The following is a 21085-nucleotide window of genomic DNA, read 5'->3' as shown; positions in this document are numbered from 1 at the left end:
TTACCAGGAAGATTTTAAAATGAGAGGTTCATAAATAAATCCGTAAGATCTTACCTTCATGCTGTGGAAATACAAACCGGATGACAGAACACAATGAGCACCGTGCCAAAAAGGGGCGGGGCTACATAAGGTCTATAAATTCTAATCCATTCAGAGTACTTTGCTGTAGTGCAGTGGAGGCTTTGGATTTAATATGAAAGAGAAGCACACGGATACATTAAACATCCCTCTATATGAGACATATTCTTCATCCCTCTATGTGTAAGTGTGTGTGCTTGTATTGAGGATTGTGGGTGGTGTTGGTGTAACCAGCAGCCTCATTTCGTAAGACTGCTGAGATTCAGCATGTACACACACACACACACACACACACACATACAATATATATATTCCTCAATGTCACTGATTGAATAAGCAACAAGCATGCACCTTAAAGGTTACACTGACACACCCAGACAAATGACATTGAGAGCTGTAAGAGTCTAGTTCCATTTTATGGATATAGCTAAGCAAATATTATTCTGCATTGTGTGCTTCTTGGAGACTCTTTAATGTTCTTTTCTTTCCTTTCCAAGAATCGATGTGCTTGTTTTTTGATTCCTGCACTTAACTTATATAACTCCATATTGTAAGGTCATAGATTCCTATATGATGTACTGTACTTGTAGTTTGTTTTTGCAGGGTAAAAGATTCCTTCACCCAACAACATGAGGGTGAATAAATTATGGAAGAATTACCTCTTTTTTGTTTAATTTGGATTTTACTATACTAACTCAAAAGTTTTAAGATGGGAGACAGAGCTGAGTTTTGTGAGTTATTTGACTTTGCCATTTAGTTCCACTTCCAGTCTTTATGTCCTTTTAAAGGTCGGTCTTGCTAGAAGCAGCAAGCACAAATTAGGTTCCACAAAGTACAAGGAGGAGATAAAGAAGGGAAGCTGGGCTGGCCGATTAGATCTGAGGCTGATCGATAGAGGATATATGATCCGGTTCAGTTTTCAGCAGCAGAGAGAGACTAATGTTTGCAGAGAGAAAGAGAGAGAGAGAGAGCAATAATGAGTATGAGTGTGTGTGTGTGTGTGTGTGTGTGTGTGTGTGTGTGTGTGTGTGTGTGTGTGTGTGTGTACCTGGTATTCACATTATGGTCCCCACAAGGATAGTAATACCAGTAAATTTAGTTATAATACAGTTTATACAGTATAAATGTGTGTGTGTGTGTGTGTGTGTGTGTGCGTGTGTGTGCGTGCGTGTGTGTTCCTGGTATTCACATTATGGTCCCCACAAGGATAGTAATACCAGTAAATTTAGTTATAATACAGTTTATACAGTATAAATGTGTGTGTGTGTGTGTGTGTGTGTGTGTGTGTGTGTGTGTGTGTGTGTGTGTGTGTGTGTGTGTGTGTGTGTGTGAGAGAGTATAGTTTAAAGAATGTATGACATCAGCTGAGCTGACTAATGCCTGTTCTCTTCAGATGATCACAGGAAGATGAGTTTAGCAGGAGAGAGCAGAAATAAGATATGGATATGGATAGAATGAGAGTGAGATAGTGTGAGAGGAGATAAATTGTTCAAGAGAGTCTTTTAGCACAAGAGGAAACTGAGAAAACGGTTTAAACCCTGCTTAACTTTTCTGCCTTCCCCAATCTCTCTTTATCTTCCTCCCTATCTATTAACTGAAGTTTCTTTTAACATAGTCTTAGCCTCAGACAACACATCCATGGACTGACTGCGGTAGATGCACTGGTCGTTTGCTGCATATTGCACAATTTCTTTTTCATAATTTAGGAATAAAAGGCCATATTCTACCCTGACTTTAGCCCTCTGATTTGAACATTGTTTGAAGGGGCGTGTCTGTTTTGAAACTTCACTGTAAACACCGACTGCTATGACTGGCTAGCATTTTTGCATTCAATTACAGCGGTCGAGATTAACTAATCGTGAAGTGTTGATTATAGCATTATATTTAGTTCTAAAGTTTGCCATTGCATGAAAGGTTTCATCACTGAGCCTTGTAGCCGATGACAGACATGTCTGTTGAACACATGAATGCAATGATCTTGTCACTGCAACTCGATTTCTGCACTCTGAAAACACAATGCAAGTAGAGATTTATTGTGCAGTGTAATAACGGGAGTTTTGAAGTCCAGAACTCGCGCTGTGTGATTGACAGCTCCAGCGTTTATAAAGGGAGAGTTCTTTGATCGCTTTCTGTATGTAATTTAATTACACTTTAAATAACAGATTATTTTCCTGCTACCTGAAGTTGACTGTTTCCCATGATTTACCAAAGAATCCTCAGTGTATAAACAAATAATGCTCTACTACAGAGACATTCACATGGTTGAAAATAAATAACCACTTTCCTAGCATTAGGATCCTTCAGAAGGTAATGCTATTTTTAGTCCAGTTATCCTGCATCTCTCTTCTCATCTCACCTCACGCCAGTGGGCGGGGCCAAAGACGTGATGATGTAGAAGTAGGCCTTTATCTGATTCTGCAGAGGCGGTCTTTCGTCGCACTATTACGTCATAATGTGACAAAATGAGTCGTCTTCTGAGCTTGGTTTCAATGAAAGCTGTTTTTGGACTATAAGGAAGTTTTGAGTTCTGAAACTTTACAATGACCTCTTACACATCAAAAGATCTAGGAAAATTCGATTTCTCAATTTATGACACCTTTAAAGTCACATATAAAAAGTTATTAAAATGCCTTTTACAAGGTTTTTGCAAGAATAGTGCAACCTTTGCAAGAATGGCAAAGATTTCCTTTTGCAAGAATTGTTTTAAATGTATTCAATTTATGTCATCATTTGGCAATGGAATTTAAAAAAAATTCTGTTCTTTAAAATTGTTTTCCTTAAATAAATCCTTGTGATCCCAACTCACAGATCAGTATCAGAACACAGGGCAGATCAGCCTTGGAGGGCAGCCTAGGGTCCAGAGTGTTCATGTAAATGCAGAGGTGGACAAAGTACACAACTTCCTTACTGGAGTGAAAGTACAGATACTACTGGTCAAATATTACTGTTACAAGTAGTAAAGTAAAGTACAAGTTGTAAAGACCGATTTTTACATAAGTAAAAGTACAGAAGTACTCGTTTTTAAAAGTTCTTAAAGGAGCATTGCGGAAGTTCTGAAATTTCTTACCGTTACTGACACCAGTGGCCGTTAGAGAAACTGCAGCCAGTCTCATGCTCGTTCTCGGTGCACACGCTCGCACGCTCGTTGGCCGCACTAGATAAGGTTTTTTTTTTTTTTTTTTACGAGGAGTTTCCGTGGGTATCTGGATTGTGCTGGTCGCTGGTCGAGTCCATTTGAAACACTCCTGCTAGCGATTGCCGCTGCTTACTAATGGCTGCCGTACGGATGTAAGCCCAAGTAGACGAGAACGCGCATGATGTCACATTTTGTGAATTTTCACGCCAATTCGGACCCGACTCCTCCACAGACAATTGAGCCTACAGACTGATAGAGGCAACCGTGGTGGACAGTCAAGGTGTCATTTTTTCTATTACATTATGGTTGGCTCATAAATGTACAAATGAAGACTCTATCTTAAAGATTTTTTTAAGTAAAAACCTACACATAGCCCCTTTAAGCATTAAAAGTAAAAAGTAAATGTCAATGCATTGTTTTATTATTGTTGCATTGTTGTATGTAATACTTACAGTACCTTATGCCTCTGAATCTATGCCGGCCTACCCTCATATCAATATCAAATTTATTTCTAGAACACAGTTCCAGTAGTGGGATTGAATGTGAGATTGAATAATTGTACTCAATAATGTCCACAATGGTTTCGGACCCCACATGGCTGTTCCCTCATCAAATAGTGCCCTATTCAAAGTTTTTTGGCTTTTAGTATGAATTTGTTAGCCTTTCTGTTATCAAGTGTGCTCCAAAACAATGACAAAATTCGAAAATCAGGTGGATGTCAGAATCCAACGCCAGATTGACATTAATCTCCAACGTTTGACAGACATTGTATTGTGTGAATATATAGGTGTATTATTTTTTTATTCCATTTTTTTTTATTCGACCTCTGTGTAGGCTAAATGGAGAAGCCAATAATTCCTGAGTTGTGTTCATTTTCTCTCTCTCTCTCTCTCTCTCTCTCTCTCTCTCTCTCTCTCTCTCTCTCTCTCTCTCTCTCTCTCTCTCTCTCTCTCTCTCTCACTCTCTCTCTCTCTCCTTTCATCCCTTTCATTTTTCTGCTACATGGTAATGTGCTTTCCTTGGAAGCGTTTCTGTCTGGAATTCAAATCACACACTATCATTATCACAAGACTTATTTACCATTTATATGTGTGTGTGTGCTCAGCTGTTTGTGTGCTGGTACACCATCCATCATGTCTACCAGCGTTTTGTGGGCGCAGCAACAATTTGTCATGTCACACTCCTGCCAGTTTGATTTTGGCCCGCCGGGCATTTCTCCGTGTCACGACTGCTCCCTCTTTTTCTCACTCCCTCCATCCATCCTCCCTCCCTCCTTCATTCACCTTCTCCGTCTCCATAACAACCAAAGGAGTTTAGCCTTGACAGTTTGGGGGAGTGGTGTCTTTTCTGAGCCGTGTTCAGAAATTCATACTCACACAGTCTCTCAAGTGCAACTGCTCAGTCTTATTCACTGAGGCTATCAAGAAAAACTCCCTTGCCTATAGGCATCTGACACACACACACACACACACACACACACACACACACACACACACACACACACACACACACACACACACACACACACACAGCTTAAGGTTGAGTATTTTTGATTATATTTGTGCTGATACCTGCTGAAGTGGGATGGGTTCATCTCCGAAAACTGGGTCATGGGTCAGTGAGACTAATGTGTGTGTCTGTGTGTCTGGTCAGGTTTTGTCAACATCTTGAGGACCAAATGTCCCCACAAGGATAAAATCACCTATACGCTGTGTTGAGCAGCCAACAGTCAACAAGGAAGATGTCTTAAAGGGATAGTTCACCCAAAAAGTTAAATGTCATTTTTTATCACCCTCAAGTTGTTCCAAACCTTTATGAATTACTTTCTTCTGTTGAAAGCAAAAGATGATATTTTGAAGAATGTTAGTAATCAAACAGATGGGCCCCATTGACTTCCACATTTGTTTCCATACTATGGAAGTCAATGGGGTACATCAACTGTTTATGCCCACATTCTTCAAAATATCTTCTTTTGTGTTCGGCAAGGTTTGGAACAACTTGAGGGTGAGTAAATGATGACAGATTTTCTTTTTTGGGTAAACTATCCCTTTAATAAAGATGATGTATAATGAATATGTAAAAAGCCGGAAAGATTTGTGTGAGATTTAGACAATAGTTATTCCTACATCTGCAGCTGAACTCTCTTATGCGAATTTATTTGATCAAAAATACAGTAAAAAATATAAACTATTTGTAAAAATGTAAAAAAGTAATTTTGTCAAAAAATAATGTTGTCTATTTTAATATAATATATAATTTATTCCTGTGATTGCAAAGCTGAATTTTCAAGTCATTACTACAGTCTTCAGTGTCACATGAATCATGATCCTTCAGAAATCATTCTAATAGGCTGATTTAGTGGTCAAGAAACATTTTCACAGTATTAATGTTTTCACTATATTTATATATATAAAATTTATTTTTCATCTGCCATCTTGGATGTTGCCAAAGACATTTTTAGCCAAAATGAGTTACTTCAGAAGACAGCATTTCTTTTAACCAACAATTTGAGACAGTCTTTACATTTATGCTGTCTAACTATATTTAACTTGTTACATCCAACCATCAGTCCATTTGCAGAGTTCTATGTTGTTTATAAAAGTCCTCATCTAGCCAACAGCTATAGAAGGACTCATCCAGTCAGTAGCAGACAGAGGACCTCATGCAAATGAATTCATATCCTGACACTCTTGTAAAAGGTCTCCAATTAAAGCTGTTATTTATATATTTCTTTGAGAGTGTGTGTTGGGAAAGAAGAATGTGAGCCCTTTAAAAGATGCTGTGGTTCTTTAATTGTCATTGCTGTTGAAGGTCATGTAGTTTTAGCTTTATGAGTCAGCAGGGGCCCATCATGCACCTGGACACATTCACCTGTTATTAAGGACATTTAGGCCAGAAAATGGTGAATCAATTTAATTCAGATTTTATTCATGATGTTCCATTCATCCAGTTTGTCACTTTGACTGTTTTACTTTTTTATAGCCATGCAGCCCATTTCAACCATTTCAAAAGCACTTCAGATTCCCAACAGAAAATGCACGGCTCTTATAGAAAATGTTTTCTTAAAGTCATCATGAAATCAAAATGGACAATTCTTATTTTTTTATGTACTGCAGTATTTATCAGAGATGATTTATCCTAGCCTATATCATTATTTGTTTTTACATTTTTATGCCCTCGTTATCTTTAATAAAAATATATCTTCCCCTCCCTATTCTCTTCTCTGATGACGTGTTTACTGGCATGAGGGCAGGACAACCTGAGATTTAACCTGAGATTCAACCTGACATGACATGATTCAACGATCCAATCAATTCCCATTCCACAAAATTCCAAAATCCACAAAGTCTCGTCCTACATTTAATACATAATAATAGGGAAGAAAATGCCATCGCAACTTATGTTTCATGCCGACTTCAATGGCACACAACAGAGTTTTTTTTTTTTTTTTTTTACTCATCCTGAGGCATTATGATACAATTGTAATTATGATTTTTTTCCCGATTTGGCTGGAAATGTAATATTTTTTTATAAACACATAAGGTTTAATTGCTCATATGACATATTTTCATAATGTAATGTAAAATGTTCCTCGCAAGTGACATGCAATGTTATGTATCAACCACAGATGGCGATAGAGAGACTAGAACTTTACCTTTAAATAAAGTGGATACAAATAGCCTACATGGATTTCCCGGCAACGTCATCACTGCTTGCGCACGCAACCGGGAGGCAGAAAAAAGACGTGTTTCGTGGTTTCGTGTAGTAGGCTAGTAGGCTAGCATAGTGGTGGTGTCTGTAACGTAAACAAGCGTAACGTAACTTATATAAAAGTAAATTCGGGCTGTCCAGTAGATGCTGCTCTGCTAACATTGGCTATTACATTAGCTTAACATGATAATTCATTCATCACAGTAACAACTAATAGATACAACTAAAAGCACATTTTATTGAGTCAGCAGTTATATACAAACAATACAAACAATAAGGAAAGCTTCAATACTTAAGGTTGTTGCAGTAGCGGACCAGCTCACCAATCTGGCTTTCTGCCTCTGGTATGCCCAAGCACCCTGTAATATTTGTAAACAGGAAACCCGTGTATACACCTCTGCATCTCTCTTTTTTTTTCTCACAAATTCACTAAATCAACTTTTTATAATGTAGGCCTATCTCACTTATATCTTTCTCTGCTTTCTAGTTCACAGCAGGTGATCTCACACTCAAGCAACAGTGAGCACAATAGTTCCATTTCTGCTGATCTGAAACAGTTTTCCTTTTTCATTTTAGGTAATAATCGATCTGAATAGATGATGCAGTGCCTTACTAAGCATTCTAGGTTGTATTCTCTCCTGAGCTTGTGATGACAGTCTCCGGGGAGATTCGCCTGTGAATGAGAGTGTGTCTGTTGTGTGTGGAGAGGTTTGGGTGTCAATAACGAGGCAACAATAGAACAAAAATAGAATTTGTGTATTTCACACATTTTGTGTCGTCAGTGAGTTTTACTCAGAATACCTCAAGGCACTGCTATGTGTGTCTGCTCTTCAGCCCAGTGGCTTCTCTGGTTTATTCTTATTTTCATCCATTTAATAATTTGTTTCTTGATGAGTCAAACTTTAGAGGGTGCAAGATGATCGGTCCTTTACATGCAATTTGCAAGGAATCACATCATTACCACATGGCACAAGTCGATTGGCCTCTGATGATTCTGCAGCCAATGAGATTGCTTGCTCAACATTTAAATAGTCTGGTTCATTGTTTGCTGTAAGCTAGTCGTGCTGTGCATCAGAGTTCTCTGAAACCATCCACCTCCCCCAGCTCCACCTGCCTAAATCTGCTATGGGATTTATCTATGCCTATTTATGCAGCAGCATCATATCTTACATGCTCACATCAGTGCTTGAATTGGGCCGGTACGGACCGGTATCTGCACTTCTATATTTTAATCAGTAGAGTACCCTCACTTTTTCTTGCGTACTGGCACTTCTCACATGTTGCTGAGCACTCACACACCGAAACATAGAATCCGGCTATTAATTAATATCGCGTGTTCGAAGCTTTTATAAGCTGTACGAACTGACCGGGTCAATTATCTGTGCAATATGACTGTGACTGAAGCCCAATTGTTTAAATTTTGCATGAGTGGCGCGTGAATCACCTTAGGCGAGTTCACCACGCTCTCCAAAAGTGTGATCAAATTTGCACTAGCCGTTCCTATGCGACGCTGATGATAAAATGTGCAACCCATTTGAATTCTATTGAGAATGTAGTAAAACGCTTCAGAGAAAGTCAAACATGATCTAAAACAGCCACTAAAAAGACTGATGAAAAAAAGGGGAAAACATCATCCTGCACTAACATTATTAATGGCGCTTTTCCACTACACAGTACCAGCTCGCCTCGGCTCGGCTCGACTCGACTCGACTCGCCTTTGTTTGGTTTTCCACTGTGTAAAAGTTGTACCTGTACCTGCTTTCGGGTACTTTTTTTCGTACCACCTCCGGCGAGGTTCTAAGCGAGCTAAGGCGATACTAAAATGTGACGTGAAAACAATGCCGACTGCTGATTGGTCACAGAGAATCTGCGTCATCATTGCACGCGCCAGATGGAGTATCCAGAATAACCCCGCCATTTTTAAATAGTTTGGCCAGAGATAGTTACTAAACTTACTACTATTATTATGGCAACTCGGAAGAATACGCCGTGGTCAAACGAGGAGGCGCAGACATTCCTTTGTTTGGTTGCCGAAGAGAGGATCCAGCGAGAGCTTGATGGGGCAACGAGGAACGAAAGGCGTCGCTATGACGACCGGGTACTATTTGTGGCAGTACTTTCTGCAATGGAAAACGGAGCGAAAAGCGAGCCGAGTCGAGGCGAGCCAAGGCGAGCTGAGTCGAGTCGAGCTGGTACTGGTAATGGAAAAGCGCCATTAGAAAGCTTTTTCTATTGTATTTATTGTGTTGTACAATTTATAATAGATAATCTCTGTTAAGGGAATAGATTTTTCAGTAAAGATTTATATTACAACTGTGGCATGTTGTAGCTATAGTTTCTAAATGCGTAGGTTGCTATTTTTCATAACAAATGCTATAGATAAAAAAAGTTAACATTGGCCTAAGCATGGTAATGAGGAGCCATCAATAGTCTTACTATAATTAAATCCTTATTGTAACAAATGCTATAGTTATACAATTACAAGGTGTTACTTTTAAGGCCGAGCACAAGTTAGAAAGAGATTGTATATGGACCTTATTGAATTATCGACTAAACAATTGGGTTTCCTCATGTGTAAAATGTTTTCTGCTAATAATGACAGATTTTAAGAAAAACCTGCATTCAGATATTCCAAGAGATGACAGGAAATTAACATGTTCAGTATAAGAACATTTTAAGTAAAGATAGTTTGACTTTCCAATGCACTTTATAAACGAGGTATTGTGAAATATAGGTTACTTTATTGTAGTTATGTTATCAACCAATTTGCATGTTTGGACCATTTTGCAAAAAAGACCATTTGGCAAAAAAATAGACCTCACGAGGGAGCATATGCCCCAGGACCCCGTTTCAGAACAATATCAGATCAGTTGGTCTTGGGAATGAGAATGACAGATACAAGTCCTGCACAGTGGGCATGGGATTTTGAGCCACAGAACAGTGGCCAGGTCAACGTGATGCTGGAAAAACATTTCCTTACTTGCTCCTCCAAAAACCTAGCCTGGTTAAAACCAGACCATTCTCAGTTGTAACTGAGTTATGGTCTGGCAAAGCGTCATAGACAAATCATTTCCAGAGGGGCGTCACCAACGGACGTCGCGGATAGACCTAAAACCAATCAGAGCGATGAAGGAGATGACGTATGCAGAGCGGCGGAGAAACATCTCCGAGTGTTGTTCTTTGCTCGGTTTTTAACAAAAAGGAAACGTTCAAATCGCTTAAAACAGACGCGATAGCTGATTCGAACGAGTGATGTTCGACGGCGGCATCCATCTTTGTAATGTAGGCTACAAAATCTGCTTCAAAATCCCAGCGCTGTCGTCATCGTGTAAAGCCCGCCCCAACGTTTCTGATTGGTGCCTCGATTTCGACGGATTGGAAATGGGCTTGAACGAGCTCTTTGCCAGACTAACTTTCAGAGCAAATCTAAATTTGCCGGAAGTTGTCCGGGTTAGAGGGTTTTCCCAGGCTACCAAAAACCCCCAAAGTGGGTCAATAATATTCAGATCTGGTGACTGTGCAGGACTTGGGCATATATTCCCACTCTTGTTTGCAAAAACATTCCAGGTCTGTAGAATTACAAACGCATCTCCTGTGCACAGCCCTCTGCAGGGCTGCTATTTTCTGTTGCAAAAATAGAACATCAGTAATATACGCAACATGACCAACAAGTACATGTGTGTCATCAGTGAGTTTTACTAATAACTTAAGGCACTGCTGTGTGTGTGTGTGTGTGTGTGTGTGTGTGTGTGTGTGTGTGTGTGTGTGTGTGTGTGTGTGTGTGTGTGTGTTTTTTTCAGCCCGTATCATGGTCCTTTTCTTTTCTGTGCTTTAACCTCATTTTCATCCATTTAATAATTTATTTCTTGACGAGACAGACATCGGCTGCTCTGAATACCAAAAAGTCAGAGACCCAACCTCACGTGCCTCACATCCTCTATCTCTCTCACATCACCCTATATTTCATCTGCTTCCTCCAGAAAACACACTGCTCGGCAGACTCAATGTTCTCTCGTTTTTTATCTGTCTAATTCTTTCCCTTTGCCTTTATCGCCCTCCCTCTATTTCATTTCCACCTTGTTTTTGTCTTTCAGTTTATGACTGTTTCAGTTTTAATAACTCTTCTCCAGCCAGAAAACCATCCTCTTCCACTTGTACTTTGTATCCCTTCATCTATTTCTTTCATGTTCTCTCACACTTTTAAGTTCCTCACTCCCTATTTTCATTTTATTATTTTTTGGCAAGACAAATGAAAGCACTTTTGTGTTTGTCAAAGATGAGATTTAGACAATAACCTCCTTGCCTCATTCACTCGCTCTCTCTCTCATCCAGGAGACAGCAATCCTTCATTTGTCGTTCCATGAGACTGCCTCATTTAAAATGCATTTCCATTACATCTGAGCACTATAAAAAATCCCAGCGTACAAGCACACACACACACACACACACACCCACACACACACGCACACACACACACACACACACACACACACACACACGTCTGAGCAGATTCACAGCTTGATATTGCAGCTCCCGCAGAGCTGGACTGAACAGGGTGGGGATTTGTGTCTGACTGCAGGAGGTGGTCTCTAATGTGGACATTGCTGGTCTTTTCCATCCATCCATCTATCCATCCCAGCCGTTCTAGTGACTGAGAGGATCAGTTTCTCAGGTGTGCAGAAACTGATGATAGAATCTGAACACTCTTTTGACATTATTCTCTTCATTTTTTTTTGGCCAGACATGTGGAGGCAGATCTGTCTGATGGTTTAGTATGTGTGTGTGGTTTGACCATTACCCAATGCTCTTTATGCTGACCTATTTGCCAACTGATGTATCATTGTATTCCCTGACGTCAGAACTTCAGTCATCTCATACATTTACTTGCCTGCACAAGACACACCCACCCACACACCTTTTTCACTATTCCTGTCATGTGACTATTTCCCTCTCTCTACCTTTTCTCTCACTCTTTTGATATTTCTCTACTCACCTCAGCATTACTCTCACTGTGAGATCTACAAATTTGACTTGAAATGATCTTTACTTTACTTGTCATGCACACAAACCTCTGTATATGCGATCAGTATAGTGTGTTTTATCACACTATTTTCCTTTATCAATCTTTTGTACATGCAATGTCATGTCAAATGTCTTAACTGAAATCAATAAACACAACAGCCTGTATGTGTATGTTTATTTGAGTGCATGAGTGTCATTTTGAGTGTCTCTCAGCTTCTCTTATTCTTGTTGCTCTAGTCTCACAAATGTGTGTGAACCTTATGAGGTAATTCACTATTTATGGTAAGCGTGGGTGCTCACGCGTGTGCTAAGTAACACATGTTTTTTAGAAACGTGAAGCACTGACACACCAGTACTGTACTCAATGGACTGACGTAGATGGCTAGTAATAGAGCTTTAGCTCATTTTTCCACAGATCCAAGGAGAAACAGAACATTCAGGCCCTTGATATTCTAAGCCGTGGCATCCCACCCGCAGGTTTTGTGAGGATAGAGTTCTTTCTGATGTCATACATCAAAGGACTTTAACTCCTGCTGACTGCCCTCAAATAAGAAAGGAGGAGGGAGGAACACACTATCATTCAAAATAATTCTCTTGTAATCTCACCAAGGCTGCATTTATTTGATACAAAATGCAGTAAAACAGTAGTATTTAAAAGACTTTGTTTTCTAATTGAATATATTTAAAAATGTATTTAATTCCTGTGATGGCAATGTCACATGATCCTTCATAAATCATGCTGATTTGGTGCTCAAGAAAAATTTCTTATTATCATCAATTTTGAAAAAAATATAGCAAAATTCAGGATTCTTTGACGAATAGAGAATTCAAAAGAACATGATTTGTTTGATATATAAATATTTTGTAACATTATAATTGTCTTTACTGTCAATTTAATGCATCCTTGCTAAATAAAATGATTACTTTTTTCACATTACATCATCTCTCTATTTCTCTCTAATGTTAATTACTATTATTGATTTGAATGTGACGCATAACCACTGACTCAGACTTAGTCATCACAGTAAATAACATTAAAAATCTGATGGAATTAATTTAGATGAACTAAATGACACAGGAGACATACAATATTTCTTTCTCGGAATTTGATGTTTTATAGTAATACACATATACATCACTTCCACCGTTGCGCTCACAGTGAAGAGAACAACACTCTGTCTCACACTCCACTGGAACTGAACTAACACACACATACACATTTATATACAGAACACACACAGATACACGCACACACGCTCATATTCACACATGTACACGCACACTGCATGCGGTCCTGTTCAGTTCGTGCAGTCGTCCTGCTTTAACACATCCGTCTCTGCTTGTTTGTGCCTAATTTAGGCTGCTTCCACACCATGTTAACTTACAAAAAACGTCAGGCAAAAAATGCAAAAACAAACCAAAGTCGAGAAATCAAGTATAAAAGGAAGAGATTAAATGAGTTTCAACATCAGAATAAACAAAAGATAGAAGCATCTTTTAAAAAATAAATAGGTCATTCAGTTAATTTACATCATCACATTACCAGGATTATCTTACTTGTATCGCATGATGGAGTATTATTAACAGTGAGTAGAGAAGAACAGCAATAGCAACATGACATTCCGTACTGCACAAGGTGGTGATCGATCAGGTAAGCATGAAGAAAAAGCGCCATTGGGCATCTGAGACAGTCTTTGGAATCAATAATTGGCTGGGTTCAGCTAGCGCCTCCCCCTTTAGAAGAAGCCCCACCCCAATGATATGACTTGTATGACTGAGATCAGTTGATTGACAGATATTACTCGCGACAAGTCCACAGTTCAAATCCTGCCCACTCAACCATGAATTCCAATGACAGTTCCTGGGCATCTGTCAGCATGGCGACCGGCAGAGCTAGTCTTCGGACAGCGCGTGCCACTTAGCGATCTGTCGGCGCGGGTGGTCGCAGATCTCGCGCCAGTGCTCGCCGGCGGTGCCAGGGGACGAAGTGCCGAGGAGGAGCCGGCCGATGACAGGTGTACGGGACGTTCTGTCGGAGTCCAGCAGGAGGAGCTCCACGCTGGTGTCTCGCAGGCCGTCTTCCGAGGGCAGGTCGAAAACGAAGAGCTCGTTGAAGACGGGGTTGGGGGCACACTTTTTCACGTGCGTCTTCTTCTTACACACTCGCTTCTTCCCCTGGAACAAGTTCACCTTCACGTAAGGGTCTAAAAAAGATGGGAGAAAGAGAAATAAACAGATTGAGACAGAAATCAATACTTCAGTCGATGTGCAGGAAATGCTACATTGTGCACTGGGAGATCACATCTCTGCTGTACAAAGGGTTTCATAAGTGTCCGACACATTGATGTACTAATCAGGGTTATTAGGCCACAGGATGACTTAAAATAATTTTAATTATTAGAATATTATTAATATAATTAATATTAAAATGGTTATTGACAGAGCCTAATCTATCTATCTATCTATCTATCTATCTATCTATCTATCTATCTATCTATCTATCTATCTATCTATCTATCTATCTATCTATCTATCTATCTATCTATCTATCTATCCACCCACCCATCCACCTGTCATCTATCTATCTATCTATCATCTATCTATCCATTCATCCATCCATCAGTCCGTCATCTGTCCATCCGTCTGTCCATCCGTCTATCTATCTATCTATCTATCTATCTATCTATCTATCTATCTATCTATCTATCTATCTATCTATCTATCTATCTATCTATCTATCTATCTATCTATCTATCTATCTATCTATCTATCTATCCGTCCGTCCGTCAGTCCGTCCGTCCGTCCGTCCGTCCGTCCATCCATCCGTCCATCCATCCCATATATAAAATAGACTATATCATAGACCTAAAATGCACCATATTAAGCATGATGCTTCTGCTAATGATCACCACTATCTGCCCCACACACTCTGACCTCACCTGAGGGTCCGCTGGAGTCAGCCTTGGGCAGGTGACGGGCTTTCAGTACCACCACAGTTAGAGTACTGGTGGTAGACTGATAACACAGGGACAGAAGGAGCTCTCCTCGACCAGCATTCCTCTACAAATAAAGATAAAGAAGAAAGACATTTATTTCCATGTTTTCTCTGGTTTGGACACAATCAGCATCACAAACCCCCTAATGGTTTCTTTTATAATGTCACGTCTTGGCAACTAACCCTAGGCAGGTTAGAGCGGGCAACTTCTAAACAGTGCCTTATTGTTACGAGAAACTGACTGCGAATCATTCCCTTGGCACAACACCAATGTATGACTCCAATTATGTGTGAACATGGCAGCATGTTGCCCTGGTAACACATCAGCAGGGTTCTGCTGCTGCCACGGCGATGACTTCCAATGTCTCTCAACCGATGAAGCATAATTATGTGTGTTTAACTATGCAGTCAAAGTCACCAATGAAACATAATAGTCTTCCTTTCAGCTCAAATGGGGTGAATTCTTATGTTCATAACAGTAAAATTGTGTTGCCAAAACAAGATTTTGTCAAAGATGATGACTTCTGCCCTGTTCACTATTTTTTAAATTAGTAGCCTTCCACATACTTTTAAAGTCTTTTGTGCATAAAGGAGTGCAGTGCATTAAATGTGACAAGAAAATTGGTGTAGACTCTTTGTGAACATACTGGTAACAGTTATTTTAAGCCTGAATACTAAGTAAGTCTGTAAAGGCAGAACAAAATTTGTTGTGAGTGGTCCATTAGAGGGTCAATTAAAAATTAACAACCTGTGGGCCTTAAGATGGATGGCAAAGACTAATTATTGACCCAAATGGAAAAACAGACACCATTAGTTGTTTTCTCTTTCCAGGCTTGGGTGTGTCATTGACTGCCCAGATTAAATAAGACCAAACTATTGTCTCAGTTGTCACATGAGCTGGGACTGGTATGTTCAGACCTTAAAAAATAACCAAAATCTCTGTCCTCTTCCAAAGGTACAGTACATGTATATGCTTTCATATTAAAATTAGCTGTGCAATCTATGGGAGCATGTATAAATATAAAAAAATATACATAGATATTAACTTAAACTTATAAATGTATATACAAACATACAATCATTAAAAATGAATATATCAAATAATAACAGTATAAAAATGATATATATATATATATATATATACATGTATGGGTTGTAACAGAGAAATACAGGAAACTATAATTAAAGCTGTTCTTACCCTGACATTCCTTTTAATAACGTCCCGGCTCATGAGGACCCGCCCTTCGGACAAGTCGATGTCAGCCAGAGGAACAAGGGTCTCTCCGATCACCTCATCACGTGAAAAGCGGTCGAAACTCAGCACCATGAAGTGCAAAGCCAGCTGGGAAACTCGTGCATATGGGATTCCGTAGAAGCTGAAGGTCTCGTCGAAGGCCGGGTCCAGAGTCTTCCTGAGTACACGTGTCTTCACCTTGTGCTTCTTCTCAGGCAGCAAGGTCAGCTTAATATATGGGTCAGATGTCAATGACTGTTCATCCGTGGGGGACAATCCATGTGCTTCCTTGATGTGAACCATGAAAGCCTTCTTCTCAAAGTTGTACTCAACTGAAAAGAAGAGAGTCCCCAGGCCACCATCTTTGTCCTGAGATTTTTCTACGGCCGGTGTTGGTGTCTGACTGGATAGGATGCTTTCTGGAGTACCAGCATCCTGATTACCACACGGCCCAAGAGACGGGATGTCCAGGTCTGGAGAACTGCGCACTTTCAGTTGGAGGGTTGGTGGTTTGGAGGTAAAGTTTCCATTAAGATCTCGATTCTCCAGGTCCAGATGGAGCTCTGGCCGCCCACCATTGGGACTGAGGGTCTGTTTTCCATGGGCTTCGGGTGTCTTTTCTCCTCCAAACTTCTTCTTTCCGTTCAGGCTCTCAGGATAGATGTCAACCCCCTTTAGCATGTGGACAAACTTATAGGGTGGGGTCTTGTTATTGGTCTTGTTGGCTTTGCGCTGACAGCAAATCCATGCAAAGATGGAGACGCTGAAGACCAGGCCAAACACACTCACCACTGCCACACTCACAGGAACCTCCGCTATGTATAAAACAAAAATACATATTTAGTTTTTTTTTATAGATATATATGTAGTCTTATTGTTGCCATGAAATATTAAAACACCTTCAACCAGGAAAGGAATACGGAGATTATATAAAGTTATTTGCATCATAGGCAACACAGACACTGACATGTGTTGATGTTAACAGTTGTGCTGATGTTAACAGCAAAACAATGCAAAAGAAAAGTAATTCCACTTCTAAAATATAAAATCGGACTGTAAATATCGATTTGGCTAGGAAATCCTGAGAAACCACAATCATGTGGTAGTGCAGTAATGTCTGGGAATATGGAAATTTCCGTTTTCAAGGTGGGTGCAGCACCTCTGTGTTGAATTAGCTAAGGTGCCCTGTCAGCATTATTTTGTCTTTCTCTCAGAAAACAAATCATGTACTCTTCTGTGATTATTAAGTAATCGTTGAAAGCTGCTGACAAGCAATTCAACGCGTTTCAAACATTTTCATACACCATGATGTCATAGGCTACTAATAGAGCACGCGCCTATTTATGTCTGTGCCCGCGCATCAGAGAAATCCTTACTGAGCCACATTATGTTTCCAAAAATATAATAACAGATCTTTAACAATGCACAAATACGATTTGTTCACCGACTATGATAAATGACAACCATTTACTTACCGAAATCTTCTTCTTCTGTCGTCACTGGAGCCATTGTATGCGCGCGCTCTGTCCAAGGTCCTGAAAAGATGCTTCCACGATTCTTCACCGCACGTTACACTCGCCCGTCTTTCGCTTTAGGCGGAGAGAGACACAAGACTGAATAATTTATTGGTTGTAGTAGATTAAATATTTACGGCTGTTTATTGTTGTTATACAAAACAGAACTAGCAAGATTTTCCTCCTTTCCCAGAGGTTTCTTCACACCCGCCCAGTGCTGATACTCGCTGCGCTATGAGTGTGCCTGAAAAGCGTCGCCTCCCCAATCCTTCTCCCCTCTAGTGAGTTCATCGCTTCTGACGCAGTTCTGACGAACACAGCATCTGAAATCACTGCCCTGCGCAGTGATCAGGCCTGTTAATCATTTTGATTGCCAAGAGTTTACGGCTTGTGTGTTATCAAACGTGTCTGAAGAAGTTCCAGGTGAAATGGTCTTTGCAGTGGGTCTATTAACGGGGAGAACTGATCTGATGACACCATTTCATTGTATGTTTCCTGGAAGTGACATTTTATCAGACAACATGGATAATAGAGAGCAGTATGCCTCAAGGATATTATATCTGGTTGTACACATAAAAAACTGGCAGTGGACCTGTTTTTATTTTGTTCTTTTGCCAGCAATGTATGGTCTGACGTCTTCTAGGCCCTAATTTAGTTCTTAGTTTGGAATTGGTAACGTCCCTGTCATCTACATCTTTCAGTCCTCATTTAATATCGGTTTAATATTCATGCTTATCAATTAAAATCTGCTTGATGGTGTCACCTTCACATCTTTCTTAATCAGTTTGAAGTTTAATATAATCAGTAGAGTCCATAATCAATACTGCAGTAATCATCTAAATTAGAAAGAGCTATCACCTTTTTCAGCATTGTGGTGGTGATTCCAAATAAATAGTAGGCTATATTAAATAATCTACCTTAGTTAAAATTATTACAAATGTAAACTGACATCATATTTCTTATTTTGTTAAAAAGTGTATCTTGTCTCCTCAACTTTGATAGAAGATCATATATTCTTAAAACATCGTAAAATGATTTGTGGTTTAGTGCATGGTTTTAAGAGTTTTTCTGTTAGAACGGTGTTGTGTTAGGCCCCTAAGTTTATAACTAATGATCTTCGCAACGGAAGTGAATCAATTAAGACTATCTTTAGCTGGACAACAACTTTATCCTAGTCTGCCCTACAAAGGCTAAGAGCAGTATCTTCAATTTTTCTAAAACATTTTTTTTGCACAAATAAAAAGTGCAGGATCTGCTCTACAATCTGTTAAAATTTCATATGGCTACCTAATAAATTTCTTATATAAATTTACATTTTTAGTTGCAGTATTGTATAGAAAAGTAGAGTGAAAGTTCTGCAGCACTCTGCCGGTTTCACTATGATACTGCAGTTTGCCTTTGTTTGGCATGAGTCAGGTTTTATAGCATACTGTATACATGCTATAAAACAATTTTGTATGCTATAAAACCTCTAAGAAACTGTCAAAACGGCTTCACTTTTACGTGGAAAAATGCTGGTGAAACTTGCCTTAAACAACAAGGAACCAAAAACTGGTAAGTTTTAACCCCTTATTTTGTCAATTTTGTCTAATACCATTTTAATAGTTTGGTTATAATTAACATATACTGTACTTTTGACAACTATAAGCAGCTGCTGCCGCTGTGTGCAAAGGTTTGGGTGATTTATGATTTATGATAAGCAAGTGATTATGATCACTTACTACACTTACTGCTATATGTTATTGTATGGCCACGTAAGTATACGCAGTAATGCAAAGTGCAGTATAGCCTATAAAACTGTCAAATTTTGCCTGACTGTCAAAAAACGAAATGTTTAATATTCACCTCCCTTTGATCTATCTAATTGTACCCTTTGTTGTTAATTTAATTGGATGCTTATATTTTGGTGTAAAAAAAACACAAAAAGCTGTTTTTCTCAGTTTAGCGTTTTTGCTGATACTGCTCTTAGCCTTTGTAGGGCAGAGCTGTGGTAAAACCTAATCAATCTGTTATGGTAATTTCTATCACTGTAAATCTGCTTTGAAACAATCCATACTGTTAAAAGCACTTTATAAATGAAGGTGACTTGACTTGACTTAATTATTTTCATCTGACATTCTAGTTTATATTCACCAACTAAAGGAATAAAAAAGGAACAATCTTTTTCATCATTACAGCAGATGTATCCAAGGAAATATTCTTTCTTGCCTGAAGGGGCCTCTGAATTGACAATATTGTAGTCAAAAGTTTGAGAGCAACTGGTTTAAATGAAGCCATAAACACCATCTTAAATACTCTTGATTGTAGATGGACACTGCACAGGAACTGCCACATTGGAATAATGTGCTTTTCTCTGTGAAAACACAGTTGTAACAGTAAACATTCACTCGTCAACAGAACCTATTGCGACCCTTTTCACAGACTGTGATGACACGTTTCCACAGTTATCAACATTTAAACATTTAATACACATTTATAACGCTTTGTGTTATATTACCTTGTTGTCAGTCAATAAAAACACGAATTAACGATGCTTGGCTGTTTCTAATAGAACGGGTAAGTAGCTAAGTGACGGCAAATTGGACATTTTTATCTTTTCTGATGAATGTGTTTGTCATGATTCACCACGACAGAGATAGGACCAAACTCAAGGACTCAAGCAGAGCAAACCAAATTATCAACAAGCAGAAAGAAAAATATATTGAATACTGGAAAGAAACGACCAAAACACAAAGTAAATTACAATTTTATCTGACCCTAAAAAGAGAATTCACACTGGCAAATTACCTGAGTACAATAAAATGTACTAAGAAAAATGTTGACAACATACAGACTGAGTGAACACAGCCTGGCCATAGACGGGTCGCCACAGACAAAGCTGGCTCCCACTAGAGGAGAGACTCTGCTCCCGGTGTGATTGGGGACAGGTAGAGACAGAGCTGCACTTTCTAACCTCATGCCCCAAATATAATACACTAAGACAAAAACACTTCCCAAACATTTCCCAAATATACCCTGAATTCGAATCCATATCAGACACACAGAAAATCCCATATTTACTAGGAGAAATGCCCAAATGTGAAATAATTGCTGCAAAATATGTCTCCTCATGCCATGAAATGAGGACAACCAGTGGAACCTCAGATGGATAAATAATTGTACAAATTTTCAAATAATTATTATTTTGATTGTTTGATATTTTAGTAATTGTTTTATTTTATTTTTTATTGTTCACTTTTATTTATCTATATGTTTGTATATGTCTATTGCTTTGGCAATATTGTGCTATTTTACACATTCATGCCAATAAAGCTAATTTGAATTGATAGGGTGATGAACCCAACTGCGGGAATTTATTCAAGCAGATGGGCCTACACCTGTAAGTCTTCTCAATG

General features: G+C 39.1%; 1 protein-coding gene across 2 annotated transcripts; it reads right to left on the bottom strand.

The window, feature by feature from the left end:
• Window positions 1-13034: 13034 nt before the first annotated feature.
• Window positions 13035-17994, bottom strand: syt4 (synaptotagmin IV). 2 transcript variants are annotated; one of them, XM_056268687.1, is made up of 5 exons: window positions 17898-17994; window positions 17652-17765; window positions 16141-16991; window positions 14887-15007; window positions 13035-14151 (listed from the first exon to the last, which is right to left on the bottom strand). In XM_056268687.1, exons 2-5 carry the CDS (start codon window positions 17683-17685, stop codon window positions 13841-13843), a joined length of 1317 nt encoding a protein of 438 aa, XP_056124662.1. In that variant the 5' UTR covers window positions 17686-17765; window positions 17898-17994; the 3' UTR covers window positions 13035-13840. The 2 variants fall into 2 exon arrangements, with proteins under 2 accessions (XP_056124662.1, XP_056124661.1); XM_056268686.1 differs by having other exon boundaries at window positions 17652-17976.
• Window positions 17995-21085: the final 3091 nt, after the last annotated feature.

Source organism: Rhinichthys klamathensis, unplaced genomic scaffold (genome assembly GCF_029890125.1).
Source record: "Rhinichthys klamathensis goyatoka isolate OS25496 unplaced genomic scaffold, OSU_Roscu_1.1 h1tg000275l_1, whole genome shotgun sequence".
NCBI classification, from domain to species: Eukaryota; Metazoa; Chordata; class Actinopteri; order Cypriniformes; family Leuciscidae; genus Rhinichthys; species Rhinichthys klamathensis.
The sequence above is the reverse complement of the archived record's forward strand: the minus strand, read 5'-3'. Positions and strand labels throughout refer to the sequence as shown.

Bases quoted from the DNA above. Each gene is read 5' to 3' on its own strand.
- syt4 (XM_056268687.1), bottom strand. From the start codon at position 17,685: ATGGCTCCAGTGACGACAGAAGAAGAAGATTTCG. The intron at 16,992-17,651 runs GTAAGTAAATGG...TTTTATACATAG, and splicing joins GACAGAAGAAGAAGATTTCG to CGGAGGTTCCTGTGAGTGTG. The intron at 14,152-14,886 runs GTGAGGTCAGAG...CATCTTTTTTAG, and splicing joins TGACTCCAGCGGACCCTCAG to ACCCTTACGTGAAGGTGAAC.